Below are 19,960 nucleotides of genomic sequence, written 5' to 3'. Positions count from 1 at the left end.
CTTCCTTAGTTTCTCTTTGCAAGCTCCCCAGTCTCAGCAGTTACTGTTTCCAGTACATGGCAACACTTACTGACCCAACGAACCGACAACAGTTCAACAGGAAGGTTAAAGAAACTCTCCGAGGGTCGCAGGCTGACAGGAACATTCACACAATTGCCTGAGCACTGGGTTTGTCATCTTTACTTTCTCCAGACGGTATCGAATCTAATTGCGTAACCTTCCTGTGGACAGCTCGAGTAGGCTCTATGATGTTAGTTCTGCTGGAGATCGGCCAGCAGCTCCGGATAGCATGAATGTGGGTCACAGGGCAAAAATCTTGGTTGTGATTCTGAAAGAAGGCGCAGTCATTTAGTCTTCAAGAGCTCCAAAAACACGCACCAGAAGCCGCGCCTCTTCGGCAGGCTTGGGACGCTGCTTTCTGGAGATGCCCACTTACTGGAAACGCAGAGCTGGCGAAGTCACTGATGGGCATCTCTCGCTTTTCCTTTCAGTTCACTTCGTTAACTGAGATGGGCATGCCCTAATGCCCCCAGGCTTGAAGGATGGCATCTGAGACCGCGCTTCCCACCGAAAAGGACCAGGCTTCCTCGGGCATCGATGAGCTTCAGCTTTCATTGCAAGGTAATTAAGGAGCAGGGAGACCTGGCCCCCATCAGACTCTGTGGATTTCTGCCTTTCTCGCGGGGCTGCTTAGGTAGCAGTCGTTTCCCAATTGTAGCACCTTCCGGTGTACCTAAATAAATGTCTTTCTTGCTAGAAAATAGGGACATCTGGAAGAAATTAGTTATCGGCAGTATTTTGCTCCAGTGTGTGTGATGTTTTCCCGGTAAAAATTAGTTAAGCATAATTTGCTTGGCATTGCTTGCTTTCTTTGTGTCTTTTCACAGAGCCTTGTTTAAAGGTGCGTTCTTACTCTACCTTGTTGAGAGCTCCACTGTTGTGGATAAAGGCTTATTAGAAACGGATGATCAATTGGCCCCGTGTACCTAAGTCTTTCTGTGGCATAGGGCTGCCTGTATTTTTATTGGCGCTTCCTGGGGAGTTTGGCAATATTTGTGTTGAGAAAGCATATCTTGGAGATGTGTAAAGTTAGCCAATATGAAAGAAATAAAGATATAGGAGGTACTTGATATTATTTATGAAACAATATGCTTTAGAATAATTTTAGGGTTAGGGATGGTATTATATAATATTCTTAGAATCTTACTTAAATACCACGGGCTTAAGTTAAAATAGGGATCCTTATAATGATCCTGAATTAATTCCCTCTAAAATAATTTCTCTTTCATTAGAAATATACTTAAATATATTCTTGACTCTGATTTGAGTCTATGCGATGCAAATTAATAGCTATTCCAATAGAGTCAACCTATATGTGTGAGGCTTATAAAAATAAATACTGTTTGATTGGCATAGCACAATGGAACATGTAAATAGTTGAGAGGTAATACTTTAGGTAATAGATTTTTAAATTCTCAGTAGACAAATCTTAATAATTCTCATATGATATTGATGAAATCAAATTTTCTAAGTGGGGGTTAAAAATCAATGTTTTGGTTTTCCCTGACATTTGTTGGTATGTGACATTCACTCCTGTGGCATATAATATGTGTAAAAGGTATCATTAAGTTAGTGCATGGTGGATGGATAAGTCACTCTCACTGCCATGAGTTGATTTCAACTCATAGCAACTCTATAGAAGTACCCCTAACTGTTTTTGAAACTGTGCCTCTCTATGGGAACAGAAAGCCTTATCTTTCCTCCGTAGAGCTGCTGGTGGGTTTCAACTACTTGTCACGTGCTGACTCTCTATGGCCAGGATTCCTTGGATTGATAAGTAGGCAAATTTAATATTTAATGCTAGTTCTACTACTTACCAATTTTTTGAACCTGGCCTTTAACAAGACACTTATTCTTGAGCCTCAGTCTTCTGAGCTGTAGGATCATCACACCCTCATTCCAGTTGTACTTTTATGATGCACAGTCATGTATGGAACAGAGCAGGAAGTCACTGCATGGATATGATTAATTCTGTGGTCCCTGCGTGGTACAAATTGCTAATGTACTGGGTTGCTAGCCAAAAGTCGGACGTTTGGGTCACCCAGAGACTGAGACGAAGGCCTGGTGCCAGATTTAACAACCCAGCCCCTGAAAATCCTATGTAGCACAGTGCTCCGACGACGTGCATTGTGCCACCGGGCGGAGGCATCATCTTGATGGCAACTATTATTATAATTATTAAATACTTTCATTGGGGGCTCTTACAGCCCTTATCACAGGCCATACATTCAGCCTTTGTGTCAAGCACATTTGTTCATATGTTGATGGCAACTGGTTTTATTGTTTGTTTTAATTGTTATGATTAGAAGCTTTGTTTCAATGGTTTTCTTGTCCAAGAGCACATAGTAGGTGTAGCGATTGCAGTTGTTGCTGTTGTTGTTAGGTGACATTGAGCCAGCCTAGACCCATTAGCGACCTTATGTACAACAGAACGAAACACTGCCTGGTCCTGTGCCATCCGCACAATTGTTCCTTTGCCTGAGCCCATTGGTGCAGCCACGGGTCAATCCAGCTCATCGAAGGCCTTCCTCTTTTTTTTTGGCCACAGAGTGTATAGGAAAGGGACTTGTAAACAAAAAGCTTTGATTTTCTAGTTTTTTGTTTTTCCTTTTGACATTTCTCTTGCCTGGCTTCCCATTGCATTTGGAATAAAGCCTGAGACATCTTGGCATGGCGCACAGGGACTGCCCGCTGGTGCTCACGTTCCTCTCGACCTTCCTTCCCACCTCCCCATCCCCAGCCTCCCATCAGCTCCTGCCCATAGTTCCCAGAGTCCTGCCCTCCCCCACCTGTGTTCACACTGTTCCCTTTCTCTCACAGCTCCCTCCCTTCCCACCTCCCCATCCCCAACCTCCCATCAGCTCCTGCCCATAGTTCCCAGAGTCCTGCCCTCCCCCGCCTGTGTTCACACTGTTCCCTTTCTCTCACAGCTCCCTCCCTTCCCACCTCCCCATCCCCAACCTCCCATCAGCTCCTGCCCATAGTTCCCAGAGTCCTGCCCTCCCCCGCCTGTGTTCACACTGTTCCCTTTCTCTCACAGCTCCCTCGGCAACTCCCCTGCCCCCTCCTCCACATTGGCTGAAGTCCAGCTCACCCATCCCTCATTTATCTCGCAGTCAGCCACACTCAGCCTCCTCCCGAGCCCCATTCTTTGGGCTTGAGATACCCACTCCCCCCTGCTCTCCCATCGTACCTATTTTAACACCTATCTCATCATATCATGGGGTTGGTGGTGGTTGCCATGGTGTCGGCTCTAACGTAGGGCAGTCTTAAACAGAACAGGACAAAGGGCTGCCTGGTCATGTGCCCTCTTCGGGATCCCAGACTTGTGTTTGAGTTAAGTCACACTTAGCTTCATTGCTGTGACCATGGTGTTGCTCTCGCTCATGGAGGGCTTCGCTCAGTTTTGCCCACCGTCTGCTTGAGCAAACATGGTGACCTTTTCTAGGGATTGATCTTTCTTGGCGTCGAATTATTAAAGTTAGTAACATCCCTTCCCCACTAGAATTCACATTTTAGTGTATCCTAGATTCATGTGAGTTCACGTTTACATGTATTCTCATTTGGTCCACCCAACTGCATTATGAGGTGTGTGTTTTAATCTTCAATGTACACAGAAGGAACCCATGGATCAGAAAGATGGAATCACAGTTGGTTCTGTATCTGCTGATTCCACATCCACAAATTCAACCAACTGTGGATTGAAAACATTTGGGTTTTAAAAAGACTCCTCCAAAGCAAGTCCATGGTCAAAGCAAATGCTTTAGTCTCAGACGAAGGAGCGTGTGCTGTTCACATAGCATTCACATGGTGCATATATTCAGTACTATCAGTGATCGAACCCACTGCTGTCGACTCGATTCTGACTCAAAGCCCCTCTGTGGGTTTTCAAGACTAAATCTTTGTGGAAGCAGACAGCCTCAGCTTGCTCCCACGGAGTAGCCGGTGGGTTTGAATTGCTGACCTTGGGGGATTCTTACAGTTAATCTAGCAATGACTTACAGTATATGGGAGCACGTGCATGGAGTGTATTTCAATATGATGCCTTTTTATGTAAGAGATTTGATCATCTGAGGAATTCGATATGGAGAGGTGTCCCAGAACCTGCCTTCCACAATATACTTTCTCAGAGTCCTACAGCCAGGGGACAATGTTCTGGGTCTTGATTTGGAACAGAATTTTCTATCTGCTACACCGTACCCCTCTGACATATTGTAAAGACCACCTTTAAAGGGGGAATTTCCCTAACTTCATTCAACTATTAGTTATGTTCCACTATTAAATTCTGAGCAAACTTTTTACCCAGAATGTGGGAAGGCACCTTCAAGTAATGGGCTAGTGATCTTAAGTTTGCCAGGAGCTCAAGGTAATGAGTGACTTCCTGGAAAATGAGCAGTTTCTTATGGTGTGTGGAGTTAGATGACACACACACTCAAAATAGTAATAATCAAACAAAACAAACATCCTCCCAAAGAAATTAAACCAAAGCCTTCCAAACTCTGCCATCGAAACGATGCCAACTCACAGTGACCCAATAGGACAGGGTAGAACTGCCCCTATGGATTTCCAAGACAGGGACTCTTTGTGGGAGTACAAAGCTCCATCTTTCTCCCGTGGCGCTATTGACCTTCTGGTTAGCCGTCCGACTCGAACCATGTTAGCACCAGGACCAGTCTGAATGATATGCCTTTGTGCTATAGAGAATCATGGTGCATATATATATATATAGCCTTGCGCTGAAGGAGCAGCTCTCAATGGTGGGTCACGACTCCTTTGGGGGTCAAACGACCCTTTCACAGGGGTCGCCCGATTCATAACAGTAGCAAAATGACAGTTATGAAGTAGCAATGAAAATAATGTTATGGTTGGGGGGGGCGGGTCACCACCACATGAGGACCTGTATTAGAGGGTCGCGGCATGAGAAAGGTTGGGAACCACTGCTCTGAAGGGAAGAGGGAGGACGACAGTACTAGGATGTTATCAAGTTAACCTCGACAAGGTGTGCTCCCATGAGCCAGGTGCCCTTAGGGATGCCAACTAAGAAGTTCCCATGACTACCGAGTGAAGGCTTAGCTGTGAAACGCAGATTCCCCAAAGTTTCATTTCATCTTATTAGTAGGCGCACGGTGATGCTTTCCGCCCAAGGCTGTGAAGGAGATAAAGAGGGCGGGGAGGAAGGCAGGAGGGCTTGCATGTATCTCTCCAGGTAACTTTTATTTCCGGGAAGGATTGTTTGATGTTTGGATGTGTGTAATATGTACCACTATGTACACTGTATGTAATATTATGTACAGTAAACACTGTTGTGTGAAACTGCAGGCTGTTATTGGTGGTGATCTTAAAAGCATCTGACTTTGTACACTTTGTAAGCAAATTTGTCTTCCATGCAATTCACATGTGCTTTGTGATGCTTGGAGTGATATGAGGAAAGAGGTTGTATGTAATGTGAGAGGCTCAGGAACGCCGCTTATCAGAACGATTTTTCTGTGATTATTTCAGAGCCTTAATTAAAGGCAGATAGAGGCAGTAGCCCCGAGTAACGTCTAACACCCACTTTATTTTAGCTGAAACTTATCTAGGTGAGACCATCATGGTCACACCCCGACTCCAAATGATCCGTGTACTTGAGGGAAGATGACAATGTCTGAATTAAAGTGTGGCGCTTCATCACTGACATGCTGTGAAACAGACAGACTTACATGTGCCGGGGGTCTGAGATGAATAGGGAGTAAGGAATCAAGGAATCAGATAGTTGCTTTGATGGAAATCGTAGAGCAGGATAATATGCAAAGGACGTTTTATTCATCTTTTTTTTAGCATTTTATTAGGGGCTCATACAACTCTTATCACAATCCATACATATACATACATCAATTGTGTAAAGCACATCTGTACATTCTTTGCTCTCATCATTTTCAAAGCATTTGCTCTCCCCTTAAGCCCTTTGCATCAGGTCCTCTTTTTTCCCCTCCTTCCTCCCCGCTTCCCCCTCCCTCATGAGCCCTTGATAATTTATAGATTATTATTTTGTCATATCTTGCCCTATCCGGAGTCTCCCTTCCCCCCTTCTCTGTTGTCCGTCCCCCAGGGAGGAGGTCACATGTAGATCCTTGTAATCGGTTCCCCCTTTCCAACCCACTCACCCTCTACTCTCCCAGCATCGCCCCTCACACCCCTGGTCCTGAAGCTATCATCCCCCCTGGATTCCCTGTGCCTCCAGCTCCTATCTGCACCAGTGTACAACCTCTACTCTATCCAGTCTTCAGGTAGAATTCGGATCATGGTAGTTGTGGGGAGGAAGCATCCAGGATCTGGGGGAAAGCTGTGTTCTTCATCGGTACTACATCACACCCTGACTGACTCATCTCCTTCCCTAGACCCCTCTGTGAGGGGATCTCCAGTGGCTGACACATGGGCTTTGGGTCTCCACTCTGCACTTCCCCCTTCATTCACTATGGTATTTTTTTTGGGATGATGCCTTATACCTGATCCCTTTGGCACCTCGTGATTGCACAGGCTGGTATGCTTCTTCCATGTGGGCTTTGTTGCTTCTGAGCTGGATGGCCGCTTGTTCACCTTCAAGCCTTTAAGACCCCAGACACTATCTCTTTTGATAGCCGAGCACCATCAGCTTTCTTTGCCACATTTGCTTATGCACCCGTTTGTCCTCAGCGATCATATCATGGAGGTGTGCACCCAATGATATGATTTTTTGCTCTTTGATGCCTGATAACTGATCCTTTTGGGACCATGTGATCACATAGGCTGGTGTGTTCTTCCATGTGGGCTTTGTTGCTTCTGAGCTAGATGACCGCTTGTTCACCTTCAAGCCTTTAAGACCCCAGACGCTATATCTTTTGATAGCTGGGCACGATCAGCTTTCTATACCACATTTGTTTATGCACACATTTGTCTTCAGTGACCTTATTGGGGAGGTAAGCACAAAATGATATGATTTTTTGTTCTTTGATGCCTGATAACTGATCCCTTTGGGACCACGTGTTCTTCCACGTGGGCTTTGTTGCTTCTGAGCTAGATGACTGGTTGTTTATCTTCAAGCCTTTAAGACCCCAGTCACTATCTCTTTTGATAGCTGGGCACCATCAGCTTTCTTCACCACATTTACTTGTTCACCCGCTTTGGCTTCAGCAGTTGTGTCGGGAGGGTGAGCATCATAGAGTGCCAATTTAATAGAAGAAAGCATTCATGCTTTGAGGGAGTGCTTGAGTAGAGGCCCAAGGTCCTTCCGCCTCCTTAATACTAAATCTATAAATATAGACACATAGATCTATTTCCCCATCCATATATATATATATATATATATATATATATATGCATGTACATGTCTTTGTCTAGACCTCTATAAATTCCCTTTGCCTCCTAGCTCTTTCCTCCATCTCCCTTGACTTTCCTCCTGCCTCACTACTATGCTCCATTCCCACTTGGGTTATGTAACCTAACCCTTGATCATTCCCTATCAGGCCTGCCACTCCCCCCTCACCACCAATTTGGGTCCCATGTTGTTCACTTGTCCCTGGGTTTGTTAACACCACTTCCTTAACCCCCCCAACCTCCTCCTATCCCAAACCCCCCGGAACTGTCGGTCCCGTTGTTTTTCCTCCAGATAGTGCATCCAGCCTGTCCTATTCAGACAGACTTGTGGAGACACTAACATGCACGAAAACAAGACAGAGGAAAACAAAGCAACAGTATACAACCAGACAACAAAACACTGACAAAACAAAACAAAAGACATCAAGAAAGAAAAGCTTGCAGTTAGTTCAAGGATCATTTGTTGGCCCTTAGGAGTGTTTTCCAGTCCAGTCTGTTGGGGCACCACGCCTGGCCCCAAAGCCCACTTTTAGCATTCCCTGGGGACCTTTCCGCTGCATTCCGATTTTATTAATCTTTTTACAATTTTTTTGGCCTCACTTTTTGTTCATCCTTTGATCTTTGGGGAAGTATCCTTATTTAATTAATCTCCCCCACAGTTTTGTTGACAAGTAACTTACATATCATACAATTCAATAGTTTAATCATTCGGTCATAGCAAGAAGAATTGTACAATCACCCCCACATCGATTTTTTTAGAACATTCGACGAAATAGCTATAAAGTTACCTCTGAGGGCTCTTCCTGTAGGTGAGGTGTCCTCTTGGCATAGTTGATAACAGAACGGGTTGGGCCTCTGCTGCCACAGCTAATGGTAAGATTCAGCCGCTTCACCCTGGTTTGGCAGAACCGATACTGAAGTTTCTGTTGACTCTGGCAAACCTGTGCTTAGAATGGCACTAGTAATCCGGTTTCTCTGCCCCTCAGCCCAATGTGGATGTCACACAGTTACATTCCTTATGGGTTAAAACATTCACCAGCGCAGCAGTGGATCGCACGTGCCTGTAGTAATGTTCATTCCGTCCACAGGCATAACAAAAAAGTTAGAACCAGGCTTGTAATCTTTAGTTACTCACTTCATAAAACCTGTTATACTTTTGAGGAAACACTATGTTGATATTCCTTTGCACTTAGTTCAGTAAACAAACATGTCATGTAAAAAGAGAAAGCGCCCAACAGGCAGAGGGTGGCACGCTGTCATTTGTTTCAGCTTTGTGTTACACCCAAATAATTCCTGAAAGTGTTCAAAGAGCTAAAAATATTGTCAGAACAACTGCTGTAAGGTCAGCAGATGCAAAAAGGGATTTTGCAAAGGTGAACATAATCTGTTCAGAGAAGTCCCCTGACGGTTTCTGCCCATCAGACCCCATGAGCACTGTCCGATTGGCCTACGTGTCAAGGAATGGGACGCTCGCTACCTACAGTCAAAAGATGGGTAAGGATGACCCCCGCAGCCACTGATGCTCATGTAAGAGTCGAGACTATTACAAGCGAGAACACCAATGAAGAAGCAATAGTTCATTGCTTTTGTCAGGTACTATTTAATATATTTTCATTACCATTTTAAAACTTTCTTAGAACATGATGTAGTTGTGCGTGCCTCTTTTATTGTTCTGTAACTATTAACTGTATGAAATAATGGACTGCCTTCGACTGTATCACGTTTTTATACTTCTCAAACCATCATTAGGGCAGTGAACCGGTTGTTCTAGTACCGGTATTTGGATCTCTCCCCTGGGCAGAGTGGTGGAGCACTGGTCTGCTAGCCACGGGAGCCGAGTCGCCAATCATGAGCTGTTCCGTGAGGCTTTCTACACAGTCTCAGAAGCCCACAGGGACAGTGCCACCCTGTCCTACAGAGTCGCTCTCCGTCAGAATCATTGTCATAGCAGTGCGTTTGGTTTATGTTGCGCATTATAGAATTTCTTTAAATATTTCCATTCAGATTTTTAAGAATAATAAACTGAAAACCAAACCTATAACTGTTGAGTTGCTTCTGACTTACAGTGACCCAATCGGGCCGAGTCATCTTTAGGGAAGCAGACTGACTGCCTCATCTTTCTCCCATGGAGTGCTGGCTGAGTTTGAACTGTTGATTTTGTAAGCTGCCTGCGGCGTAAACACTGTATCACCAGGGCTCCTTGGCAGGTATATAAGTGTTTATTAAATTTTAGTTTCTTTCTCTTTCATCCTAGAAAATAGTGATTTATATTCAGGGCTCTTACAACTCTTGTTACAATCCATACACCAATTGTAGCAGACATATTTGCACATATATTACCATCATTTTCTAGAAATTTACTTTCTATTGAGACCTTGGGATCAGCTCACAGCATTTTAAAGTTGGAAAGAACTTTCTTTGTAATTTAATATAGTGTGAGGCTATCTTAGGAATCTCTTCAGGAGTTTTTCTGAGGTTAAAACCCTTGAGGGAGCTGATTTCAAATGTGAAGAGTTTGGGGATTTTTTGTGTGTTTTATTTTGGTTTCAAGCCAAATGAAAACCAAACTCACACTCATCCAGTCGATTCCAACCCATAATCAGCTGGCATTGGGCTTCCAAGGCTTTGTGGATCTCGAGAGCAGAAAGTCTCGTCTCTCTCCTGTGGGAAGGCCGATGCCTCTGGTCCTATTGCACGCAGGCCAGGGTTGGCTAGTGAAGGGTCTTAGGAATGAGTTCTAGGGCTAGAGGCCAGAGGGGGGTTGGGGGGCATAAATCTAGCTTTGAAGTCTAAGAAATTCAGACAGGGGCAAGAAAATGGAGTTTGAGAAACCGCTTCTGAAGTACCTGCCAATATCTGAATGTTATGTATTTAATGTCCAACTTACTCAGCTTTTTATTTGGTGATTTTACTAGCATCAAGTAATAAGACCATTAAGGATTATTTCACATCAATTTGCCTAAAATCAAGTGTGGCAAGTGGAAGGTACAGTCACAGAGGAATCCTTGGGAACGTCCTGTGCTGTGGAGAGCCTAAAAGGGTGACGAGGGGGAGGTCCCATTTCAAAGTCAAACTAATCGTGACTGGAGATTGGCTGGTGAGGTTGACTCGCCCTAAGGCCTTTTAACGACATTTTTGTCGTTATTTAAATAGCCATTTCTGAACTGCCTTGACTCTTTGCCTTACGTATTTTCAGATTTAAAATATTTCCGTTTAGTGACTAATGATGATTGATTTAAAAAGGGCACAAGTTATATTGTTAAATCCCCCCCCCCACAATGGCGTAGGCCAGTGCTTTCGAAAACCTGCATTCAAATCCAGAATGTTGTTATTAATTAGACACAGGACCCAGAGGAGTGCGTATTCTGTTACCTTCGCTATCACACGGGAGTTCGCTTTCAAGCAGGCCTGCCAAGAGCCAGCAAATGACTAACCATCTGCATGAACCTGTGTGAAACCTCGGGCAGCCCTGCTCCTGTGTCATTTCAAACAATGCGCATATGTTTTATTTAGTGCTGTTGGTGTCTCGGTGACATATTTTAAAAGATTAAAAAAAATAACAACCCAAAGTCCGCCATGACTTCTGGGTACACACTGTCACGTGACAGGCCTCAGCGGTGAAACGGGAGCCTCTGTAGTTGGATCCTTGGTTCATTTAAAAGTATTCACGATTCATTGAGTATCCATCTTCAAGGAAAGCTTTCCATGTATGTATCATCCTTATTCATATGAGACATGATCCGTCTGCCGTCAGTTCGATTATAGACACAATAATGCAGTATCATGTTTAACTTTTATTTTATTTTTATTGTTGTTCCGTAAATAGCGAGCCCCTCCCACGTGCAGTAGGCTGGATGGGAGAGGCTCAAAGAGAAAGGGACTTTAGGAGCAGGCCTTCCAGCTGTGCTGTGGCTGGTGATGGCATCGGAAAGGAGACCTGCTGCAGTGCACTTAGACCTGCCTTGGGTTGCAGATCCAACCAATGGTAGGACATAGGTGAAAGCCCTTCACTTTACAGGTGCCTGACTTTGATATCCAGCTTAAAATTCAACCCAAATATGCCTCACAAACTCTCTCTAGGCTTGCCAGGAGTTGGGATCCACTGGTTGTCAGCGGATCGACGGCTTACTGGGGAGACAAGATCTATGCTCCTCTGTTGGTCAGAATCTAACCTCTGCGTAAGATCTGTCCTGGACTTTGTTGTCTTCCCAAACTGCTCATCGTTGTTCTTGACCCTCAAGTTTCCCCTGATCTGTGGACTTCACCTGTTGCAATACACCCCTCACCTGCTGCAGCACACCCCTCACCTGCTGCAACACTCACCTCACCTGCTGCAGCACACCCCTCACCTGTTGCAGCACTTACCTCACCTGCTGCAGCACACCCTCACCTGCTGCAGCACACCCTCACCTGCTGCAGCACTCACCTCACCTGCTGCACACCCCTCACCTGCTGTAGCACACCCGTCACCTGCTCCAGCACACCCTCACCAGCTGCACACCCCTCACCTGCTGCAGCACACCCGTCACCTGCTGCAGCACACCCTCACCTGCTGCACACCCCTCATCTGCTGCAGCACACCCTCACCTGCTGCAGCACTCACCTCACCTGCTGCACACCCCTCCCCTGCTGCAATACACCCCTCACCTGCTGCAGCACTCACCTCACTTGCTGCAGCACTCACCTTAACTGCTGCAACACACCCTCACCTGCTGAAGCACACCCTCACCTGCTGCAGCACTCACCTCACCTGCTGCAGCACTCACCTCACCTGCTGCAGCACACCCTCACCTGCTGCAGCACTCACCTCACCTGCTGCAATACACCCCTCACCTGCTGCAGCACACCCTCACCTGCTGCAGCACTCACCTCACCTGCTGCAATACACCCCTCACCTGCTGTAGCACTCACCTCACCTGCGGCAGCACACCCCTCACCTGCTCCAGCACACCCTCACCTGCTGCACACCCTCACCTGCTGCAATACACCCCTCACCTGCTGCAGCACACCCTCCCCTGCTACGCACCCCTCACCTGCTGCAGCACTCACCTCACCTGCTGCAGCACTCACCTCACCTGCTGCAGCACACCCGTCACCTGCTGCAGCACTCACCTCACCTGCTGCAACACACCCTCACCTGCTGCAGCACTCACCTCACCTGCAGCAGCACACCCCTCACCTGCTGCAGCACACCCCTCACCTGCTGCAGCACTCACCTCACCTGCTGCAGCACACCCTCACCTGCTGCAGCACTTACCTCACCTGCTGCAGCACACCCCTCACCTGCTGTAGCACTCACCTCACCTGCAGCAGCACACCCCTCACCTGCTGCAGCACTTACCTCACCTGCTGCAACACACCCTCACCTGCTGCAACACACACCTCACCTGCTGCAACACACCCTCACCTGCTGCAACACACACCCTCACCTGCTGCAACACACCCCTCACCTGCTGCAACACACCCCTCACCTGCTGCAGCACTCACCTTACCTGCTGCAGCACTCACCTTACCTGCAGCAGCACACCCCTCACCTGCTGCAGCACTTACCTCACCTGCTGCAACACACCCTCACCTGCTGCAACACACACCTCACCTGCTGCAACACACCCTCACCTGCTGCAACACACACCCTCACCTGCTGCAACACACCCCTCACCTGCTGCAGCACTCACCTTACCTGCTGCAGCACTCACCTTACCTGCAGCAGCACACCCCTCACCTGCTGCAGCACTTACCTCACCTGCTGCAACACACCCTCACCTGCTGCAACACACACCTCACCTGCTGCAACACACCCTCACCTGCTGCAACACACACCCTCACCTGCTGCAACACACCCCTCACCTGCTGCAACACACCCCTCACCTGCTGCAGCACTCACCTTACCTGCTGCAGCACTCACCTTACCTGCAGCAGCACACCCCTCACCTGCTGCAGCACTTACCTCACCTGCTGCAACACACCCTCACCTGCTGCAGCACACCCTCACCTGCTGCAGCACTCACCTCACCTGCTGCAGCACATCCTCACCTGCTGCAGCACTCACCTCACCTGCTGCACACTCCTCACCTGCTGTAGCACTCACCTCACCTAGTGCAGCACACCCCTCACCTGCTCCAGCACTTACCTCACCTGCTGCAACACACCCTCACCTGCTGCAGCACACCCTCACCTGCTGCAGCACTTACCTCACCTGCTGCAGCACATCCTCACCTGCTGCAGCACACCCTCACCTGCTGCACACTCCTCACCTGCTGTAGCACTCACCTCACCTACTGCAGCACACCCCTCACCTGCTCCAGCACACCCTCACCTGCTGCACACCCCTCACCTGCTGCAGCACACCCTCCCCTGCTGCACACCCCTCCCCTGCTACAATACACCCCTCACCTGCTGCAGCACTCACCTCACCTGCTGCAGCACACCCCTCACCTGCTGCAGCGCACCCCCACCTGCTGCAGCACACCCTCACCTGCTGCAGCACTCACCTCACCTGCTGCAGCACACACCAGAGGAGCATCTACAGGTGAACGCGAGGCTGGTGTCCCACAGTGGGTCCTCCCACAGTTTGCCAATGGGGTTCCTGGCATATTTTAGATTTGCAGTAAATAGTTGTATAATGCATAAGTGAGTGATCATTCCTACATTAAAAAAAATCATAAGGTCTGTAAACTATCCTGAATCTGAACGGTTCAGAGTTTAGGAAAAGCAATCAGTTACAATAGAAACATCGCTATCTTCAGGTATGAGGCTGCGAGGTGTGTGTACAATGTTTTGGGTGCCGTAGTGCTGAAGCATCACATTTCTGAGAGAAAACTTGATCAAGCTTAGTATCTAAGCCAATGAAACCATGTGAAGTCCAAGGAGAAATAGGATTAATAAAAAGAATTAGGGGTGGGGCTCCAGGGTTGGTTACCACTCTCCCCCACCCAGCAAGATCTGTCACGTGAATTTGGAGGGAAATAACAAATGAGAAGTAAACAAAGGGCATGTGGGAGGGATATTTTTGCTAACACTCCAGACGGCTCGATTATTATTAATGAGGCTGTTCTGGCGCGGTGGTTATTACACGCAGAGAAAATGAAATAATCCAGTTATAATCACTGGCTGTCAGTACTGTGCTGTAACGACCCAAATTCTAGCGAGCTTCTGATTCCATAGTAGCCGATTGTGTCTTTTGCTGAGTTTCTGCAGAGGTGTTTCCCTGGATAATGTGAGGCTTAATAATCTTTAAAAACATTCCAATTACAAGAAGAAGAAGAAGAGCTCTTGAGATGTTTGCATTGTACATCTTTCTCGACTGTTTGTTTTTCTCGTTTTTTCCTCCTCTGAGATTGTATGTACAGTTTTGGCTTCTGGGAATGTTGGTTCTGTCTTTTTTCCAGGGGTTTGGGTATAAGCTTACTTTATTCTGGGTCAGTTACATTTTAAAAACTAGAGCAAGATAAAGCCAGGGTCGTTTGGAGCCCTGTTAAAGTGGGTTAACAAAGATCTCATTCATTCCTTATAGAAATCAAAATCCTTCTTAATTAGCCCCAGGAGAGAGACAAGGTTTTCTGGGCTTTAGTGTATGCATGCATGTTGGGAAGTGGTATCATTATTTAGTATTTGAAGCAATGTGTTAGGAAAAAAATAAAACTCCACAGAATTTCCTCTTGCACATGGAACATGGGAAAGCCCGCATAGAAATATTAAGGCAGGTTTAGGGTGTGATTTTACGCTCTGAAAACTGGAAGCCGCTCTATTGCTCCTTTTTGAGAGATGATTTCCCTCATCTGACACATTAATGAGTCCAGTTCCGCTGAGAGACTGTTGTCCTAAGACACTGGGGGATTGTTGGAAAGGATAGCTTCGTTTGTGTTCATCAGGATGCTCGAAAGCGGACATTGACTCCACCCGGTGTTTGTCAAAGGACTCTGGTGGCATAGTCGCAAACTCGGCCCTTCGAACCCACCAGCTGCTCCCCGGGAGAAAAGGGAGGCGTCTGCGCCCATTACGATCTGAAGTCTCAGAATTCCAAAGGGGAAGTTCTGTTCTGCCTCACTGGGCCACGATGAATTGAAATCAGCTTGAAGGCAGTGAGCTTAGTGTTGTTGGAATAAGTTTAACGTGGTGGATACATGGCTGTGAATGTGCTACTTGAAGGTCTATAAGTGCGTTTCTTGGCAGAAGAGACATTGGGTTCTGGATCAGGGTGGATTACCCAATAATGGTGAAGATGTGTGAAACGGCTCATTACACATTAGTAGGTAAACACAAGTGAGCCTGTGCTTATCCTGCTTACTGGTTTTCTGCCCCTATCAGGGATGGTAAATTTGTAAAGAGGTTTTGATTCTGTAGGAAGATGCCGTGAACCAGAGAGAGAGAGAGAGAGAGAAAGAGAGAAACTTGATCTAGAAGTAGGATCTCTGATATGATGAAAAATGTGAAATTGTGCACTACAGATTAGTAAGTAAGCACAAGTATGCTGTGCTCACCTTGCTTTCTAGGAATTCTGACGCTGTTCTGGGCGAGTCCTGCCTGCTGGTTTGCAGCCATGTATGCGGAGACCTGAAGGACAGGCCAGGGAACAGCCACACACCTGCACCTCCTCCTGCAAACTCCATTCTGTCTGGAGCGCAGCAGCACTCACTGCCGTGAATTGGTTTTTTCGGTCTTTGCGTAGGGACGACCTAGTGCATCAGCAGGGTGTTGTGTTGCAATCTGAAAGACACCTGGCTCAAATGCAGAACACAAGCAATCCCACCCCCCTGCCCGCCCCAATCTGAGAAACATGGAAACCCTTGCCAAAACACTGGAGTTGATGAGTTGGGACAAATGAGTGGCTGATGGAAGCATTCATTGAACGAAAAAGAAGGCAACTTTGGTGGAGGAGGAATTTGGTTAGAGATGATGATTCACCCCCGGAAGTGTTGCTCTTGAAGTATCGATGGAACATCCAAGTGGGCTGTCCAGAAGATGATGGGGTATATTGATAGGACACTCAGCATAGACAGATAACTGGGCTGAAAATAAAAACTTGGGAAGCATCAATATAGAAAGTGTAACTTGTTCCACTGGAGTAGATGAAAACACACTATAAAAATAGAAGAAGAGCCAAGCAGAACATTATAGAGGTAAGAAGAGAAAACAGGCTCATAATGAGCCTGAGAAAGGATGTCCAGAGAAGTCTGAAGAAAGCCGGAGAAGTGGGATATGGGATCTAAAGAAGATGAGGATTGCAAGAAGAGTAGCTAGCAATTCCAGAAGTCTCTAAGCTAGCCGCTGAATACTAGTGGGTGTGTTAGATCAGGTCGACTAAAGAAACAAATGCAGAGACACTCGTGTATTTATAAGAAAGAGCTTTATATCAAAGAATAATTGTAGAAATTAGAAGGCATTCCAGCTCAGTCCAGAGTAAGTCCTTAAGTCCAATATTAGCCCGTAAGTCCAATACCAGTCCATAAATCCTCTTCAGACTCATGCAGTCACATACAATGATACAAAATGCAGGAAGATCACAGGCCGGTAGGTGCAAAGTCTTATGGATCCAATGGCGGTGGAAGCACTTCAGCGCTGGCGTGAGTCTCCATGTGGCTCCTCCAGCTCTCTGCGTGTAGCTCATCAACAGGAAGGTGAAGCAGAGAGAGAAGAGAGTGTGGCCCACCTTCAGGGAGAAAGAGAAGAAGTTCCCAGAATCCTCATGAGAAGGCCACGCCCACAAGGAAGCATCATCAGGCTGTGACCTGATTGGCGGGCTAGACTCCACCCCTACACTTATTTATCTAGTTGACATGGAATTACGGACCTAGCACAGTGGCCTGACCAAGAATTAAGAGGAGGAATTGGGGCAAAAGTCAGCTTCTAGGTGGGTGGTGAGGTGAGTGGTAGGTAAGAAAGTGAAGACAGCTAGTGAGAAAATTCTTTCAAAAAGTTTGGGGTTGAAGGGGGGAGAGTGATACAGTGGTAGTGGACGGGGAAAGGGATTTAATATATAAGCAGATTTTGAGTTAAGATGTGGATTTTGGCTGTCAGATCCATATGGATTTGAATTTCTCCTTCACTAGTTATAGGATTTAAAGCACTCTCTGTGGCACAGTAGACTTTCGATAAATGTTTGTTGAATGAGTGTGTTATATGGGTAAACGCGTATCTTCTGGGAGTTACAGTTACATCATTATCAAATACCGTATATACTCGTGTATAAGCTGAGTTTTTCCAGCACATTTTAATCCAGTTTTTGTGGTAAAATTAGGTGCCTCAGCTGATATTCGGGTCGACTTAAACTCGAGTATATACGGTACCTACCAGAGCCCTTTCGTGGAAGGCTTTAATGAGGTATGGTGATTTCTCCCTCTCTCTAAATTGCCACTTAACACTGGAGAGGACTGGCCTCCAAATGTGTCTTAGGAAACTCGTACCTTAATATAGATTTCTCCTGAGTTACATTATACTAATACCTTAGAGTTTATGATGTCAGTCCTGTTCTTACAGGATCTTCCTGTGCTCTTGTGTTGTTTCAAGAATAAGTGAGACATGTAAACTCGTTGTTACTTTAGAGAGGGTGTTTCTCAAAGTGTGGTGTACGAACCACCTGACTCAGACTCCCTGGGGGTTGGGCCAAGAAACCTGTATTTTAAAGAATATGTGAAGTGGCTGGTGGGCACTCAAAGATGTAATAATCACAGCACACATCTCTTCAGTGCTGTCTGGTTCTTGTGCATTCAGAAATCAGAGGTGCTGAGAATTGGGTTGCTTACTCACCACATAACTCATATGGCTTGATTTTCTAAGCAAATCACTCAGCGTTTTATGGGGCAGACAAAAGATACTAAGAAGCAAGACTGCGAGGTTAAAAGCAGAGCCACCCTGCTGTGGCCCACTAGGGATGGTGTCACCTAGAAGGGAATGCGTGGCGCCCCCCTCCCCCACTCTCATTCCAGACCATACAGAATCCTTAGTGATGTTCATTATCAATTTCATCATCGACCAATGCGACAGGGCTTCCAAAAGTTCAAGGAAAAATTCCATTACCTTTTCGTTTCAGTTTTTCACAAACTTTTCGAAACCCCCTTCTTTGCGATAGAGTAGTATATTGTTTATATGCCATATTCCTTAGATGAGAAGAGAACCGACAACAGATTGTCTTGTGAAACCTTCCTACGTTGAATCACAACATTATTCTTTATAGCATTGTTAGGAAATCTTCACATTCTCTTCCTTTAATTACCCTGCGTTCTACACAAAGTTATCAATGATAAGTTCACAAATACTAATTACCACCAAGCTGTAGTTAAAGCCCCAGACAACCTGACAAAAGCAGTGATTATGATTTCGATGTTGGCACCGTGTGTGTTTGCAGTGTGGGTAGGCGAAGCCGTGTGAAGCCTCGCTGTCTCTGGGCAGCAGTGACGGCTCTGGCGAGAGCCCACTGGCAGGATCAAAAAGCAAATTAGCATCAGGCTTAGCCTTGAAGGTAAATGGATATATTTAAGCTGGGCTTATGAAAATGGGGATATTTTTATTTTAAAAAATTAACTTCTATTGAAACACGGCACAAAAATTATGTAGCCAGCCCCTCCGGTGTCAGCCCCTCCGGTGTCAGCCCCTCTGACAGTGTCACCCAGTGAGGTCCAATCCCCTTGCCCCCACTTAGTGACACTATTGTAATCTCTCATGTATTCATTCCATGGGTCGTTATTGAGAAACTCAGATGACTCAGATGAGGGTGAGGAAGGGAGCAACGAATAGCACCCCATTCTGAGGTGCCTTATCTGATGAGGGCTCATTTCCATGCGCTAGAAATGCACGGCTTGCTTCCTCATGGAGCCAGGAGCGGTGTTCCAGAGAGGTGGAAACAAAGGCTCAGTGTCAAAAATCTCAGGTGTTTGTACAAGGAAAGGTGTGGCTCACTCATGCAGCAACATGCAGTTACTGGATTCTTCATGCCAAGGACCGAAGTAGCAATCCTTTATTTTATATCATATATTTTCCCAACCCACTTAAGTACTTAAACCTCTACTTGTGAGTGGGGGGTACAAACCAAACATAACAAATACCCATTCTCTTCTGCTTGTCAGTGTGACTGCTCACCGAATGAATATTTACTGAGCCTGGAAAGCGTTTTGCTCAATGCGCTAAGCCAAGAATAGGTATTGTTAATGAAATTCAAGTCTCCCAAGTAGTAGCAAAGTATGTATTTTTTGGGTGACAGTTTTATTGAGATATAATTCACCTACGACACTGTTCACACAGTAGAAGTAAACAGCTTGGTGGTTTTGTGTGGTCATCGAGGTGGGCGACTCTCACAAAGGACTATTTTGTCCTCATACCTTTTGGCCGTCAACCCCATCCCTCCAGGGCAACCCCTCCAGCTTTATCAGGGGCTGTTGAGTGGAGTCTGACTCACGTTGACACCAATTGTGCTCCCTGGGGTTTTCAAAAGCTTGATTTTTCTGGAAGGAGACCATCAGGCTTTTCTTCGGAGGCACCTCTGGGTGGACTTGAACTTCCAATCTCAAGGAACAATCCCCTACCCCCCGACTCCAACATTGGAAACTGGTCATCCATGTTCTGCCTCTATAGC

At 46.3% G+C, this 19,960-nt stretch overlaps 1 protein-coding gene across 4 annotated transcripts in view; it reads left to right on the top strand.

The window, feature by feature from the left end:
- Positions 1-442: 442 nt before the first annotated feature.
- Positions 443-19,960, top strand: part of SYNE2 (spectrin repeat containing nuclear envelope protein 2) — a 284,685-nt gene continuing 265,167 nt past the window's right edge. For all 4 annotated transcript variants that reach the window (XM_075531883.1, XM_075531885.1, XM_075531884.1 and 1 more), the window contains exon 1: positions 443-621. In XM_075531883.1, coding sequence (XP_075387998.1) covers positions 543-621 — 79 coding nt within the window. In that variant the 5' untranslated portion in view covers positions 443-542. The remainder of the gene's footprint in view (positions 622-19,960) is intronic.

This window comes from Tenrec ecaudatus, chromosome 14, assembly GCF_050624435.1.
Source record: "Tenrec ecaudatus isolate mTenEca1 chromosome 14, mTenEca1.hap1, whole genome shotgun sequence".
NCBI lineage: Eukaryota > Metazoa > Chordata > Mammalia > Afrosoricida > Tenrecidae > Tenrec > Tenrec ecaudatus.
The sequence above is the reverse complement of the archived record's forward strand: the minus strand, read 5'-3'. Positions and strand labels throughout refer to the sequence as shown.